At 37.6% G+C, this 17,213-nt stretch overlaps 2 protein-coding genes across 5 annotated transcripts; one reads left to right on the plus strand and one right to left on the minus strand.

Annotated features, from left to right (window-relative positions):
* The first annotated feature begins 38 nt into the window (after positions 1 to 38).
* Acbp1 (Acyl-CoA binding protein 1) lies at positions 39 to 1,599 on the plus strand. The gene is made up of 3 exons (XM_033329713.2): positions 39 to 179; positions 366 to 480; positions 860 to 1,599. Exons 1-3 carry the CDS (start codon positions 165 to 167, stop codon positions 997 to 999), a joined length of 270 nt encoding a protein of 89 aa, XP_033185604.1. The 5' UTR covers positions 39 to 164; the 3' UTR covers positions 1,000 to 1,599.
* Positions 1,247 to 16,802, minus strand: LOC117154588 (DnaJ heat shock protein family (Hsp40) member B6 mrj). Of its 4 annotated transcripts, none has more exons than XM_033329704.2 (8): positions 16,645 to 16,802; positions 7,011 to 7,119; positions 6,452 to 6,561; positions 5,499 to 5,609; positions 4,421 to 4,597; positions 3,939 to 4,200; positions 3,652 to 3,741; positions 1,247 to 2,972 (listed from the first exon to the last, which is right to left on the minus strand). In XM_033329704.2, the coding sequence occupies exons 2-8, from the start codon at positions 7,073 to 7,075 to the stop codon at positions 2,804 to 2,806; spliced, it is 984 nt and encodes a 327-aa protein (XP_033185595.1). In that variant the 5' UTR covers positions 7,076 to 7,119; positions 16,645 to 16,802; the 3' UTR covers positions 1,247 to 2,803. The 4 variants fall into 4 exon arrangements, with proteins under 4 accessions (XP_033185595.1, XP_033185597.1, XP_033185596.1 ...); XM_033329706.2 differs by lacking the exon at positions 16,645 to 16,802 and adding an exon at positions 13,583 to 13,664; XM_033329705.2 differs by lacking the exon at positions 16,645 to 16,802 and adding an exon at positions 9,926 to 10,150.
* Between the last annotated feature and the right edge of the window lie 411 nt (positions 16,803 to 17,213).

Here is a 17,213-nt window from a genome sequence, read left to right on the forward strand (position 1 = left end):
TGGTGGTCGTGATCGTATCGTACGTAGTAAGTACAGGAGTGGGAGAATGTTAATCGATTGTATTTCCAGGCCAACGTTCTATAGATCCGAAACAGTGGCACAACACGACAGTGAAATTCTTAAAGTTTCAAATCTTGTCTTGACCTTTTTGTCATTAAAGCACAATGTCTCTCGATGAAGTAATTAATTTTATATTTAATTACGTTAACGTAATAACATAAATAACATAAAATATTGTAATTAGACAATATTTTGTCATTATTGCTTACTGGTTGCTTGAATTCTTGTACATACTTTGAATTTTTCCACAATTTCATTAAAAAGAAATAAAAATTATTCTTTTATTCTTGTATATTTTTTGTCAGAGATTTAACAAGGCTGCTGAGGAGGTGAAGGAATTGCGCGCTCCAGCTTCAGATGTTGACCTGCTTGAACTATACTCACTTTACAAACAAGCTACAGTTGGAGATTGCAACACAAGTATGTAAAACAACTTGTGATCATTTAGTATTACTTAATATACTTTGGCTGAAAATTTTTGAATCTATTTGTATAAATGTGTTAGGAAGGATCTTGAATAGATCTCCAAAATTATAATATGATTACGTTACTTGATGCAACAAGTTAAAGTAAATATTTATTGTAATACTAAAATTATGTAACTACACTTTTGTTCTGTGGTCTTCTTAATTTGCAATTTCAATTGCACAGCGAATGTTAATAGACCTACAGAAACCAAATTTAAAAGCTGAATAAATGATGAGATATTTTTATGTGATTTCAAACTTGTTGAATTCTAATGAGAATTCTGTGACATCGATAGTACTATTCTTTTCAAGGAAGATTTTAATTTTTCCAGCCAGGCCAGGCATGCTAGATTTCAGAGGCAAAGCCAAGTGGGATGCTTGGGACAAAAGGAAGGGCATGAGTCAAGATGCTGCGAAAGAACAATACATTCAGAAAGTGGAAGAACTGATATCCATTATTGGGAAGAAGTAATTTATAATACTGAACATTTATTTAAGCATTTTTACCAAATTTTGTCTTTTTTACATACTTATAAATGTGTAATGTATTGATTGTCTTTGATACCAAGGTAGTTGCAAAAATGTTAGAATACATTTTCAACTAATCTTTTTGATATTTGAGGAAACAATTCAATTGTCTATGCTGGGTATGGACAAGAATTGTTGTAAAAAGTCATGTTATCTAAAAGGAATTGATATATCGAATTGATGAATCAATATTCTTGTGGTAGCTGAATTTATTTTGCTATCATTGATTAGCTATTTACAACGTCGATGCTGTTGACTTGCGAGGAGTCAATACATGTACTATATTCACTCACCGACATGCAACTGTTAACATATTTATCTTTCGAATACATATACACGAGTTTTAATACCACATCGAAGCGTATAACGGTGAAAATATAAAAAAAGAAGTAGTCCTCCCTTCGTTTTGGATAACTTTTACATTTCTCGCCTATCTTCTTTATATAAATATCGATTTATAAATGAATTTCACTGTATGAATATTATAAATATCAGTAAAGCTGAGAAAAAAGATCAAAATAAAGTGGTAAATACTTTGTTATAATTTGACGTTTTATACTAGTATCCCACCTTGAGATAAATGTTGTTACAAACAAAAAGAGAGAACATCAGAGACGAGACATAGTGTTGGATATCGATAGAGAGTAATGAAATGTACTACCATACATTAATGATGTATTTTTTTTTCTTCTCCACGTTCAGTTTTAACATTTTTGTCCTTATTATATACAGATACATATGAAATTAACTAACGTAAACAAATAGAATTACGACACATAAATTGCTTGTGAAGAAATATTTCTGCCACAGAAAAGCATAGTCCTGTATATGTTTCAATTCTTTTCTCATGAATCGATTACAAAGAAAAAAAAGGAACACATTTCTTTCATCATGAATGCTTCACCGCGAGTAGAAAACAAACGAAGGAAAAGATCCATTGTAGCAAAATTTCTCGTAATACAATTTTATCCTGTAAGAACAATTGTTACGGCTGCAAGTCCATCGTGATGTCCTAAACGAATATACGCGTGATGAAATTCAGCCTCGTGTGTACGTGTATGTTTTAACAATTTAAATTCGATTAAACTCAGTCGAAGTTCCTGTGTGAATGCACGCTCGAAATTCGTGCAGCTTACTTACAAATAAAAATCTAGCAATTATATAACTTACGACGTAGTAAATTAATTGTCTAAGGAATCTAGGATAAGCGAAACTTACCGTATTAAACATAACACGCCAGATTTTAAACGGAAACGACGCGCTATCTATAACACGCAACAGAATGTTCTGTAGTAACAACATCCCTCTGTTCCTTTGCAGAAAGAAGGGCCTTCTTTTTTCTCTCTCTCTCTCTCTCACTCTCTCTCTCTCTCTCTCTCTCTCTCAACAGCGAACGAGAATCAATTAAACATGCCACTTTCGGTGCAAAATCTTACAATGAATTTTGCAGCGAATTTTTTTTTTTTTTATTTATTGATCAAATCGAACATTTGTGACCAGTCAATGCTAATTCACGAAGAGTTTTTCTTCATTTTTTAAATCCCGATTATTTAGACAATAGCAAAAGCGACGTTGCGAGAAATGATATAATTTACATCAGTTCCGTAAATGATACACGTACGTACGTATATAATGTATGTTTATGTATGTATGCGTTTAATTCGAAAAAAAAGAATAAAACGAAGAGACTAAAATGAAAAAGATACGGACAAAAAAACGAATGAGAGAAGGCTGCAAAAGTGTTGCCTCTACTTTCTCTTACTCTTATCGTGCTTCTTAGTGAGAAGTGGATGATGGTGCGTCTTTATTCTGCTAGCCTTCTGATGGTCACCATGGACTGTTCTCGAGTTCTGGCCAGCCATCGAGATATCGCTGGCACTGTCGATTAGCTGGCGACTAGTCGATGACTCGTCGAACCTGGTAAAACAGAGAAGGTGACGGGAACAAAAGCTCAAATTTGTCGCGGCTGTGTTTTGTTTATGTGTTAGTTTTTCCAAATTAAGCAAGTTTTCCTGCTTTCTTTGTTTTAAACGGACTCGATCGCTCGAGCTTAGAGATCCAATCACTGTCATCGAATTTCGTCGAGTAATCGCTGTTTCTCAAAATCTCACTGCTCTCTTTTTCTTTTTTAAAGTGATAAATATATATTATATATTATATATATTATATATATATTATATATTTTATATATTATATATATATATTATATATTATATATATTATATATGTATATGTATTTTATCGTTCTCTTGTTGTATAATGTGTGGAGAAGTACGTCGACCAGCGGCACTATTACATTTAAACAATATTTTCTAACAGAATATTTCAACAATAAAACGAAGAAGTAAATTGATGAAGAGACGATCTAAATAAGAGACACAAGAACATCTTGAATTGTTAAATTAGCCGCGGTGACGATTATGCTCTTTTTTCTTTTATTTTCTTATATTCATATCAGGTAGATAGGTAGCAGGAACATAACATCTCGGTAGAGCGCAGAAATATTACTCGCAAACGTGACACGAGGACAGGAATTTCTCAATTGCCGAGCGGAGATCGAGCGAACATTCTTGATAGAGAACTGATTTAACTATACGTTATTGATTGTGGCACGCCGTTCACCGTCTTCGACTTTAGCACATCATTCTCGTACGACATTATTGTTTCCTTTCCATTTTCGAAAACCCTGTAACAATCACAGATAAAAATCATTATCGTTTCTGCACATCTTGCAGGTAATACACCAAAATTTTATCGAAGATCTCAGGTTGTTTTACAAATATAAGTGACGTCTCATGTCTTATGGGCATCACCTACATACGATTTAATATCTATGATAAATTCTTTAAAGAACTCTTTTATACGATGTATTATTGTTCTTACTTTTTGGTGGTGATCTTTTTGCCGTTGATAAATCGAGTTGAAGTACTTGTCCGTTTCACAGCACCTCCACCGCTGGCTCCACCGAAAGTCGTAAACGCATTGAACGAGGTGAAGTTTCCTGACGAACCTTCAAACAAGTTGTTGAATGGTGAGAAACCAAAGTGAGAAACTCCTAACGGGCCAAAGAATGACGTGCTAATGCTGTTACTGCTTGGATGACTATGCCTGTTGGGTCCGAGGCGCACACCGATTTCAGCAAGGTCTTTGGGACAATTAAAACACCAGTTAATCACATGGTTCTTACTACTATTTAAACATCTATTATTCGGTTAATTACTTGAACGCGTTTTTATCATTCGGTGGATAAGGTAAATGCATACTTATTTGCGTGCTCAAATATTTCATTCTATGTGTCTCAGGGTACATGTAGTTGATACTACACAGATTCGCCGATCAAAGACTAGCAGGATGGGTTTACTTACCAGAGAACAGGTTCTCGAAAGAAGTACCACCAAAGAATTCTTTAAATACTTCCTCAGGGTCTCTAAACATGAAGGTACCAGTGAAGTGTGGATCAAAGTCATCCTTGTGTCGCCTCTTACCACCGGGCATTTGAAGTCCTTCCTTTCCATATTGATCATAGACCCTTCTTTTCTTTTCTGAAAAGTATATAAAACAATAAGCGATTATTGCTAATTGTAAAATAAAAGTTGAAGGCAGATTGCTTGATTTTATTTGCTCCAAATTCCAAGAAGCAAGTACTGCAAGGCTTGTCAGGTTAGTAGAATACGCTGAATGATTTATAATATCAATCTGAGGTCGTCCACCGCAAGAGCAAAATCATTAAAGAGGAAACGATCGCGGGAATCGTGGACGAATGAAATGAACGTAGACAGCCTTCGAAGAATTTGTGAAAACTTTAAGAGATCAAATAATTCCAATATTAAAGACTGTTTCTTAATATAAATACGACGGAACGACTTAGTTCTTCGAAGATCTGCCTTTCTTAGGAGGAAATTATTGGTAACAACTTGATCGTTCTTGTGTTTACAATCATTCGAGCAATGGCAGAATTGTTAGAAATGCGGTAAGATTACAGGAAATATTATCTGCATTTACGGCGACTCATACAAAGAGAAAAAAGTATCTTTCGAGTTTTCCACAAGAACTCGTGGAGAAACTGGTCACGAAACCCTATTAGAGATTCCTGAGTTCTACGAGTTCGAGTAAGGAATGACTCTTTTAAGGCGAATGAGGGATTAGGGTACCTGACATATGCTGAATTTTTCGCCAATAAAACATTTGCTATGCCTTAAATAATATTTCTGTTCTTAGTCTATGTTCCATTAAAATAAAAAAATAAGATCCAAAAAAATAAAAAAAAAAGTGAAAGAAAGACAAAATCAAATTCAAAATAAACAATAAAAATAAAAAAAAAAAGTGAAAGAGAAAGAAAGACAAAATCAAATTCAAAATAAACAATAAAAATAAAATAAAACTTAAAGAAAACGAAGGAAAATGTTTGGTCACTCTCAAAGTCTTTTTTCTCTTAAGTGGTACCGAAATATCGCTGGAAAGGGGAGTCAAAGAAACTCCGGTAGGTGAATCCACGGCCTGGCCTCGAGGATGCCTTCTGATACAATCGTTGGTCGTAGGTTCGTCTCTTCGCATCTGGACATCGAGCACGGTCACGAGAGATTGACCGGAAACAAACATTTCTGATTGAATTTCTCTTTTACTTCCTCCCACGTATGTCGACACGACAGAGTCTGTCAGTTGTCGCAGCGATGCTTCGGCTAAAGAGTTGCTCTCTCTGTTCAAGCCTGACTCGATTTTCGAGTTTCAACAACGCAACGTTACGATCGCTCTTTTTACTAAATACAGCAGAAAGTTAACAAAAAGTTAAACTTCAAACTTAAAAAAACATAAAAACGAGATGGAACTTGTAAAGAAACTCAAGAATCAAAGTTTCGGAACTGTGAGTACTCATTCGCAACCCTATTTCTCGTGCAATATTCTAGAATAAATTACTGTCAGAATATCAATTGTCCAATTGATTAAGATTCTAGTATTATTGTTGGATGACGATTAATTCTCGCAGTTCCTCCTCTTTGCTAGTATCAAGTGTTGGTTATGAAACAGTCATTCATAAAGGAGAATCGATTCGTTCTAGATTGAACTGCTGGCTCCCAGAATAAGTTGTACTACTTGGAGACCGCTCGAAAGAGAAGGCTCATGCGAAATTCGGCTTTGCTGACAAGCAGGAGCTGTTGTTGTTCGTCTCCCGTTGACATTGCGACGCACTGTTTTCGTTACTAAAGCTAGCTCTAGCGTCGATTAATCGAAGCCGTAGAGAGAGACAGAGTCATAATTAAAACTATTATCATTTGGATAAAAAGATTTAGAAAAATCCTTTAGGTTGAAGATGATCGATTCTTTGGAAAAGGGTAATTTCAATAATAAGGTCCGCTTCGGAATCGACGATAGGACGACGAGAAACGGCTGAAGCTTACCGTCAATTAAGACTTCGTATGCCTCGGATATTTCTTTGAATCTCTTGTTCGCTTCTTCCAGGTTATCAGGGTTTTTGTCTGGATGCCATCTCAATGCCAATTTTCTATATCTGTAAGGCAATGCTTTGTTTAATCAACCGACCAGCGATGCTTCTTTATAGTAGAACTTAAGAAGTCTCTTGACTCCCTCTAACCGAGAATACTGATCGACTTTTGGATCAGAGCCAGCTGCCTCAACGGAGTTGAAATAAAAAGCCATTCATTCAGTCTTTCCCCACCTATCGCATTTACCATTCGTCTAATAAAATAGCACCAATGACAAACAAGTAATCACACTTATTTATGATAAGGTAATTCATTGGAACATACATACATATATATATATATATATCTTTATAACACATATCCTCGTTGAACTTGGCTTTTTCTTTATAACTTTTTTCCAATATTAATTCAATCTTATAATAGAATATCAAATGCAAGTTAAACATTCGAGTATTCTTGTACATTCTTCTCCGTTGATAACGGGCTGCTCTGCTTTTACCGAGTGATTACTTACGCCTTTTTGATGTCCCCGCTCGTGGCGGTTCGCTGCACTTCTAGTACCTTGTAATAATCGACCATCGTTCACAGTGTTCGCACTTGGGTGTTAGGATTTAGGCAACCACCTGTCAAGCAATGCAGAGAGACGGTTATAGTAATTAGCAGACCAATTGGCAACCATGTAACGAGACACGAACGAATCAGAAGGGAGAGATACAGCTTTCGTATAGATACGACTCTCCAACAGTCTAGTTGCTTTGAACGAAAGGGCCATCTTTAGAAAAGGCAGAAACTACATAGGAAAGAATGCTCGATAGTATAACGTACGACAGAGGTTTTTAAACCTTCCAAAGATTACGATAATCTGGCCAGTATAAATTTTAACGAAGAAAGAAGACCTATATACTTCCACGTTTAAGATAGTTTTCTATGATGTTAACAAATTCAACGAAATATTGTTTCGAGTGTAACGCTTATTTTAAGGTTATAATATACAGGGTGGTCGGTAACTGGTGGTACAAGCGGAAAGGGGGTGATTCTACGCGAAAAAAAAATCAAAAATGTAGAATAAAAATTTTTTTCTTTTTTTTAAATTTTTCCACCGAGACAACGATCTACAGTGAGATCCGTTATAACGAGACGCGATAAAGTGCACGCGTACCGACCGAAAATTCAAAATCGATTTTCTCGAAAACAAAGCCTCGAACGACAAATTTTTATTCTATATTTTCGACTTCTTTTTTCGCCTAGAATCACCCCTTTTCCGCTTGTACCACCAGTTACCAATCACTTTGTATATGTCGGAGGGGAGTCAGAAACAGGGTTGTGGGTGAACGAAGATACGGCCCGATGCTACGAGTATGGACACAACCGATTCGATAATCAACAGCGGTGGTTGGGCATTTGCGACGTTAGTGACGTTGGTCTTAGGTTCGATGACGAATCCACGGTCAACGGATCCACGGTCCACGGTCAGCAAGATGTACTTGCTCTAACTCAAACTCATCGATCGTCAGGCGCTGATTCCTTCGTCGATGGGATCTCAAGAACAAATGAACCTTCGTCCCAATGATGCCACAGAGGAAAACTATGATGGGGTGTGTCTAAGGACACGAGATCATCGGATTCGTCAGGTATAGCCCTCGTACCGAAAGTAAGGGAAATTGACGTCGCTGTCAATTGGTCAGTTTGGGACAAAGACTGTCTATCCGTTTGGAAAATCTCAATTGCCGGAAAAGCCCAGGTTTTATAGCGGGTCCTCGGGCTAACTGGACTTGTGCTGTATACGTGCCTCAACATCAGGTATTCATTGTCCGAAGGAACCGTTGAAATGTTTTACTGTCAAGTACCTCTATTGGTATTTCTTTTAACGAGGGTCATACTATAACTCCACACCTTTGTTAGGCGAAGCGCCCGTCCCGTTGACTGCGGCTACGTTCGGCCCAAGTTTATTATCACAAATCGCAAACAAGTACAATTGGGTAGGATGACGGCAGGTTGTTTAATTACGACTGTAAACTTTAATTACAATTTTACGGATTTTCCCGAAGTTCCAGAGGGAAGGCTCCGGTGTCCTTTCATCTCCGACATATATATTTCCAACAACTATGCCCACTTTAATATTTGATACAATTCAGAACTACGAGCGAGTACGACCTGAGACTCTTTTCGTGTTGGCGAATGTGATTTGATGGTTGTCTAGCTGAGATTTCACTGTTTACCGCTTCTCTGCAGTGCACAATGCTCATTGGTTATAACCCACGTTGATGAATGAGAATAGGTAGAGGAAGCCTTCTACCAACGCAGCTTGTGGATGGCATGGTTCACGAGGAAAAGCCCACTTTCTCCGTAACTTGTAAGAGCACACAATAAACCTAAGGACTTTCTGAGGACCATTCATAAAACAAAACCTTCACGGGATTAGAGATTCCTGCAGGTTAAAAAGATTAGCTTGTAGATGACATGGTTCGCGAGGAAAAGCCCACTTTCTCCGTAACTTGTAAGAGCACACAATAAACCTAAGGACTTTCTGAGGACCATTCATAGAACAAAACCTTCACAGGATTAGAGATTCCTGCAAGTTAAAGAGATTAACTTCAAAGTGTTTTATGGTGGGCCCTGAGGTTTATGGAGGCCAGGTAACGAGGGATGGTGTGCGGATCGTCTCACGCGACATGACAAATATAATTCATGTAACGAGAAAATAAAGATAGAAAAACGTCGCGAAGCAGCTGTTATCTATTAGATGATAACTGAATTATAATTGGTAGATTAGTTGCATAAACGGTCCTCGTGGATTTGACGTTGGAAATGATTTCCAGTGGTACTCTCTTCAAAGGAACTTCCGACCACCTGTTGCCCATGAAGGCGTCTCAAAAGCGTTCAATCAACACGACCTGCTTTGTACAGTGAAAAGAGCGCTCGAGTTAATTCGTGGTCCGATTAAAAGCCGGCAAAAGTGACGGATCTCCGGGGCAACAGGGGACTCGACTATTTCTTTGATGCTCTATTTTATCTCGTGGCTCGTCGATTTCCCAAGGATCGACGCAAAGAGGAAAAATAGAAAGTCGACGAAATTGTACAGCGAGGTAAAATCGAGATCGGTCGAGGAATCGTTGGAATGCACACCATTGAATTGCGACAGGCTGAGCGCCGGCAAAAAATACGCGGCGGACTTCTAAAATAGTTCCCACGTACTATGTAGTATTCCAGTGAACGCGCGAATATATTCCACCAAGTTAATTTTGCGTGCCATCTTCGAAATAGTCGGCCAGCCTTATATAAATGGCTCCTTTTGCGTCATGGAAAACAAAATTCGCCTATCCACCCAGTTAGTTACATGTCTCTCTCCTATCTCAAAAGGATGATCGTTATGTTTAAAAAATGAACTCGTGAAGCGTAAGCCTGCATCAGCTCAGAACTTTAACTTACACACATGCTTCTTCCTTCGCGTCGCACATCTTTCATCACTACTGAACCATACTGAGACTCGTTTCACCGTGGACCGATCATCCTCGATAGCGATCGACTTTGAATTTTAAATAGAGCTGCGGTGACAATAGCGGAAGTGATTAAATTGGTACACAAGAGTTCAACACAGGAAATGAGAATGGAGCGCGTGAGACAGTGCCCGGTGGAAAACTGAGGGCTCAAAGTCAAAGACTGGACTAACGAAAACGCTAAAGTTAGCCGAGACGTGTATCGAAAATAGTTGGAAACACGGAGGTGGAGGTCATTACGTTATCCCACTTCACGGCTCTTCTACGTCCCTCCCTCCACCTGGTGGGCAAGAAAAAGCAGCCTGCTTGCATTCTGCTCGTTCCATTACTTTGATCAGCCAACAGGGCTGTAGAATGCATTGAATCACGTACACCAAAACAATCCATTGATCTCAACATCCAAAAGATGATATATAGAGATGCTCGAGTGAAAATGTTTCATTCTGCAAACGGATTTCTGCGAGGACCAAGTTTGGAAACGGACCATCTTACGTTTCTAGATGATCAGTTTAAAGAACTACGCGAGAGAAACCGTTCGTTAAAGGTGTATGACTTCAGAAACTAGTTTTTTCCGAATCAATGTGCTATGTTGGAGATTCTCGATTCTAATCGATTCCTGATCGTGGCTGGTGATTCTAGCTGGAGGTTCTCGCGTGAAATCGTTGGAGTGTGTTAGTAGGTGAGCAGGAATTCTCTCTGCGCGCCAGGTGGACCGCGTTTCATGTCCATACGCGATCGTCGACGCCACCTCCGCGATCAGGTCGAGGACGTTAGTCCGAGGCAATGCTATACAGGTCGTTTCCTATCTTTTCATCCTCGTAAATCTTCGACGTTCTATATAAAAATTAGACAAATATCGTCGAAAGGTTTACGCGCGAGAAATATACAAATTTCGTCGATGCGAGGAAATCGTCGGCTTCGATTATTAATATTGGCGAACGCAGCGGGTGAGAAGAGAGTCTTGCCAGTCCACGAATTAGGAAGCATCCTGTAGCTTATAATAAATCTGCAGTGATCACGGGAGGATCGCGAAATCCATGACTCACGCCAGTTTCGGTAGTGATTTTGGCCTGCCTACACGCAAAACCAGCGTCGCAGGTAAAACCACGCGAACAGTCATCGCAACGTGGGTCGTCGTGGGCGTCGTTCCAATAGCTTACCGCGAGAAGAACACCCTTCCACTTCATACGTTGTCCTTACATGATAATTCCATTCTCTATCCATTAATAATCTGAAATCTTAATCCGGTTTGCTTGATATTTTTCCAACACGCCTTTCAATCTCCGCTAATCGTAAAGAATCAAAGTAGTGGTTGACTTCTTCGACTTTTCGAAGAGTTTCTGAAGTCTCTTCGGACTCTATAATCACAGAAAAAATTCTCCATGCAAGGCAAGAATACCGGGTCAGTGGCTTCTTCCGAGAAAAACAATGCCGTTGCTGGAATTTTCCGGTTTCATCGGTCGTCTACGTTGAAGTACCATGTAAGCGTGGTCGTGTAATTGGAAAAGTAGATCAGCCAAAAGGAGCTGGCGATTTAGCGGCGCGAGGAACGCGGCTGGAAACGGGTCTTCGATATTTAAAATTCACCGGCGCCTCGAGAACTGGACTCGATCGCCTTACGTAACATGCAATTCCGAATGTTTCGGATGCCTATTGTGTTCGTAACGCGGCCGGGAAGGCTGTCGGCCTTATCAATCGACGGCCGCCCTGGACAATCTTGTTCCGAGAACTGTACAGCCCCTAGACAATATTCTTCCAAAATGAACCTTAAGTTTGACTAAAAACTATTCCGAAGTATATCTAGCTGATTCATCTGCTTTAAATTCTTCTTGACAATTGGAAGATGGCACCGTCGAAATTTGCATAATTCTCTCCAATGATTTTCTTCTTGTAATTTATTTCTTCGTGTAATCTGGAAGACACTCGATCGAGTTGTTGCAGTTAGTAATCGGTTTACTATGAAGAAATGAAATGCCTAGGCATCCGTTGATCGTTAATAAACGCCACGTACCAGTTTTGGTCTTGACATTCGTCCAAACATAATCGTCGTAGTCGAGAAATGATCCGGGCACTACTCCAAGAATGGAAAGATCGGCTACAAGGCGGTTTCGTTGCTCTAATGTTGGTTGTAAATCACTCTCTCGTCTCAGATACCATTTTTCACACCTTCTTCGAACTTTCACGTATTTACATTTTCTGCGCTTGTACTATCCTTGTTTACATCGTATTGTTCGACCTTTGTCATATTTAGCTATTCAGGAAGATACAATGAATTTTACGAATCTAGGATTCTTAATTTATAATTTCTTCTTCGTCTACGATACGCCTTGAAAATCTCAGATTGGTAAACAACGTAAGGGGAAGATCAGAGTTCAACAAGTAAAATACGATGAATAGAAAGGAAGTTTTTTTGTTAATGTGACGCTTTATATTTCCGGTTCGATAGAGGAAAAATTATCGATCGTGCAGCACTGATTGACGCGCAATATTTGCCTGAAAACGTGCCCCCGCAGAAAACGCGCGTGGCAATTATGCGCGAGTGCACACGTATCGTCAGCGTGACACTTCCGTTTGCTAGACTCCTGCTCGTTTTACAAAGTCTCGTCAGGATTTAAATGACATGTTTCTTTAAAGTGACAGATTTCTTAGAAAAAAAAAAAAAGAAGACACACAAACGCATAAAAACCGTGCTCCATCAATCGCCAATTAAAAAATAGAAATTCATCGTGGAGAATATCAAATAGATATTTGAAGAATGACGTGGTAGATTTTATGAGTGAAAGCTATCCTTAGGTAGCCGATAATTTATTCTTTTATCGGTTGGAAATTAGAAGTTACAGATTGTTTGAAATTTAACAGAAGATCAAGGTCACTGCAGAATACTCCCCCTCTTCTATCATCTCTCATGAAGAATCGTTTTAAAAACTTGTGGAATTTTACATGAATAAAAGTTCCTGGTAATCGCAAGCATTTCCGAGAAAAATGTAGCGCGACGTGGGTAGCAATAGATTTACTCGGCAAATCAGTCATAGAAGAGCATAACTAAACGATCAATTGGAAAAAGCGACGTAAAATTGATCTCTGGAATCGATAATCTCCACGAGGTGTCAAATGAAATATAATCTGAATGTATAATCGATATAAATGAAATATTTGGTATTGCTATTGATGATATATAATAGATGACCAATTTAGATTCGATTAAAGTTGATTTTGGAATATTTCATTTCAAATTATTATTCTATATCTTCCTTCGTGTCATTGATACCTTCCACCATTTAAAGTACAGAACACACACGTTGAATTAAGTAAACCGAAGTTATGTTCATTGAAATTATCATGGACTTTTAATTTCATCTATAACTAGACGATATCAATTGAGAGATTAAAGAATCGATTGGGGGATGAGGAAACGATCTCGCTACGATTTTTATGGTAAATAACGAAGACGTAGGAAAGAGGGAGAGCAACGGTGGGTGTCCTTTTGCGCTCTCCCGAGAAGGTGTGACGTCAGTTATACATATTCGGGCAGTGTGAGCGACGTATCGAGGAAAAAGGATCTCGAGAGGCTGTTGCCTGTGTCGGTTACCGGCAGAAGGACGATCTCGACCATCCTTGTCCGTTTAAAATACCATTCCGGCCGTTTCCTTTGTCTCCCGTGGCGTCGAGCAAACAATTCCGCAGCCTCCGTGTGACTGAAACGTTTGCTAACAATGTATCACGCTTATTTCAATCTACTTTCTCATCTACTATGTACATTTCAAAATAATCAGTGTGCGTCACCTGGCGTTTAAAAAAGAAACTCAGTAAGAGAAATCCCATTTCTTCTTGATCCCTTACCAGCTGATACTTTACATTCGGACGAGTGTACCATGCACCGGCTATTTCTAATTCATCGATTTATCTTCAGATACTATATAAATATACCGAGACATTACTGGCAGCTTCGATAGTGGTGCACACAGTTGCGCGATATTACGTAATCGGGTCCATTAAATGTGCCATTTCGTTCCTCCTTATTCGAAGGATCAGTCGAGCCTTCCTCTTCTAGCTTGGCGTCTGCTTTTGGGAAGACAATGCATACGCAACACGTGTTGCGCTAGGTCGCTGCTAAAAAATGTCGGTTAAGTGCCAATAGAAGGGTCTAGGACAACCTCAGAGAGCGCTGTTTAATTTTAGTTGCGTATATCTCTATGGACCCCCGCACCTTTAATATCTTCTATCGCATTTCAATTACGTTCTTCGTCAATAAGGTCCTTCTTAGTAGTTAATGATGTGATGTAATCGTTCCATACAGAGATTGAAAGAGGATGGTAGGCTTTGTTCTCCTTTTCCTTCTTCAACAGAGTCAAACTTAATGCAGAAGCGGTTAGGTGTACTGTTTGGGAGATTGGAAAATACAGTTGTGTTTATAAGGAAACGCTATTGGCCGTTGCGAAATCGTCGTCCCCATTGATAGTGTCAGTTGCGATTAATTATTGAAACACTGCTTTCAGATGTATGTAGATACATACAGATAATTAAGCCAGTTGCCTTTCCAAGCAACGCTTTATATTGTCGAAGAAGATTGGACACGCAGACAGAGAATTCGAAAGTGAAAATCTGATAACGCGTGCCTGATGATCTCCTTCTTGACTCTGAAATATCTTTTGCGTTTTTGTTTTAATTTAACTTCGATATGACTAGAAGTTCTTTATTGTATAAGGATGAATGTATTAAGAAGAAGAAAAAAGATAAAAAATAACCCAACTTCATAAAAAATTCTAATGATTGTAAACTAATCACAAATCACTTGTTGCATCCTGCAGTCGATAATAATAAGGTGTATTCATCGACTTTTGTGTAGATGTAATTTGTGATAAATTGTATAATATAAATACACAACAATATTAGAATACAGATGTAAGAGAACAGAATGCATGATGTTGTAGAGTATACAAAGGCATAATATAGAAACAGAGGTGTCTGTCCTGTGCTTAAAATAGCGTGACAAATACAACTTCATGTTTACATGCATGCAAATAATAATCAAATCATCTTAATGCAATATAAGATACTTTGAAGAACTTATAACTGTATAAGGATAGAACATGTATTCGAAAGTAGCTTTTAAAATTATTGCTGAGCTGTTATTATCTTTCTGACATTACTGAAACCTATTAGGATATAAGATCTCAATATAAATAGGATTACTACCGTATTTGATTTAAAAATTGTTTAGCTTCTTTCTTTTAAATGTAAATGTACTGTAGTATTTATTATTATATTATTACACAATGACTCATGAAAATATTTCAACAGTTACCATAGAAATCTTTTATGTCCATATCATATATGCTACGTAAAACATTTTTCATCATAACTAGAAATTTCATTATAACTAGACATGACTATCATAAATATATTTATTAGTCACATTTTAAACCATTCTGAAAATATATATTGAAACTACTAAAAACTACAGAAACAAGATGTTTATCGCACACATACATTTAATACAAAATTAGTATAGAGTATTCGTAGCCATCTTAAATATATAATAAATGTTAAATATGACTCTATTGAATATTGAGGCTTATCAATATAACAAATAATTGGCTGTTTAAATACTTTTATGATCTGCGAAAACTATATATTTGTACTTAATATTTTGCAATTTTGATATATATTTTCCAGTTTGTTTCAGATTTTACCAATGTAATCATAATACTTGTACCTCATTACAGTGCTAATAAAATTTTTTAATGTTTCATATAACATGCATATATTCATAAAAGGCATCTATGAGTATTCAAATACTTTCAAACTGTAATACAGTTAGAATTAGGTTTAAGATTTGGATGTATATATAGATATTCTAACTGAGTGTATTAATTAGATATATTAGAACCTATAGAATCACCATGCCTTAAATTATCCCATTAACTTTAACAATACCGTATGGATTGAAAAAAATAGCATGAATAATTTTCATAAACTCGTGTTATAAATGATAACAAAATAACAATTCGCGCAATACCGTGAGAACCAGATAAATCGGCCAAGGTGCTACAGTTTCACTGATGCAGTATAAATCCAGGAAGCTAACGTGAGCGTAATTCGAAAAATGCAACATCGGCATTTAAAATCAGCTTTTTATTGCGGAGCAAATTCTCTCGGAAGGGTGGAAAATGGGGGAAAAGACTCGTTATGGTGGTTGCTAGGGATGCGACTAGATGTTTTCATGTAGTCGCGACACACGTTTCCACAAAATTTCCATGCAAATACTATTTTTCGTGACAATGATTCAGACCGTCGCTCGCTTATCTTTTATCTAGCAACACTAAACCACGATACGGGCATTATCGGCATTAAATGACACGAGTAGTCTTTTTCGTCTAGGACTGTAATAGCTGTGCAAACGTTTACGATACAATTATTGCTCATAGTATCTACAAATGCGTTGTCACAGCACCTGAAAGACGTATGAATCTCAAAATTATGAAATCACCAAATATCACGTACGAATTAATACGTTGCAACGTGTTATTCTGGAAATTTTTGAACGAAACCTGTTCCACGACGTTGAAACGGCTGCCCTCGACGACGTAGTTTTCGTGGTGATAAACGGTCGAATTATTTCGAGAAAATACACGAGATCGAATAACTTACCGAAACGTGGCTCCTGCTTTTTCTTCGCCGTTCACACTCGACAATGAATTTTCCGCGAGAAAACGAGTAATTGTTTTCGTTTCGATCGAGAACGAGACACACAGTGGACGTGAAGCGACAATCTCACGAAAAAGTAGAGAAATGCAACTATCGTCTGAAGTTGGCGCAAACAAAGGTCGATATCCAATATGGCCGACCGTTTCGATTTTTCTAGAGTCGTTACGTACTTCTCTTTCAGCTGCGTCGCCACAATGACTATCTACGACGATATACGATTTAAAATATTTTATCTCGTCTAAAAAATTTTCAATCTCGTAAGAAAGTAAAAGGTATAAAAGATAATATAGTATTAACAAATATCTGCGTTGGATTGGAGTAACAGATTAATTCGAAAATTTGTAATTGATTCGTTTAATCGTTCCGCAAAATACAATCTTATGCAAAAATAAGTCAACTTCATCTACATTTTTTACAACTTTCCCATCATATTTGCCATAAATGATTATACTTTTATAGTACTTTAGGACTTATGACATGATGCCTTATTAAAATTTTAAGTGCTTAAAAGT

This window comes from Bombus vancouverensis, chromosome 16 (assembly GCF_051014615.1).
Source record: "Bombus vancouverensis nearcticus chromosome 16, iyBomVanc1_principal, whole genome shotgun sequence".
Taxonomy (NCBI): Eukaryota; Metazoa; Arthropoda; class Insecta; order Hymenoptera; family Apidae; genus Bombus; species Bombus vancouverensis.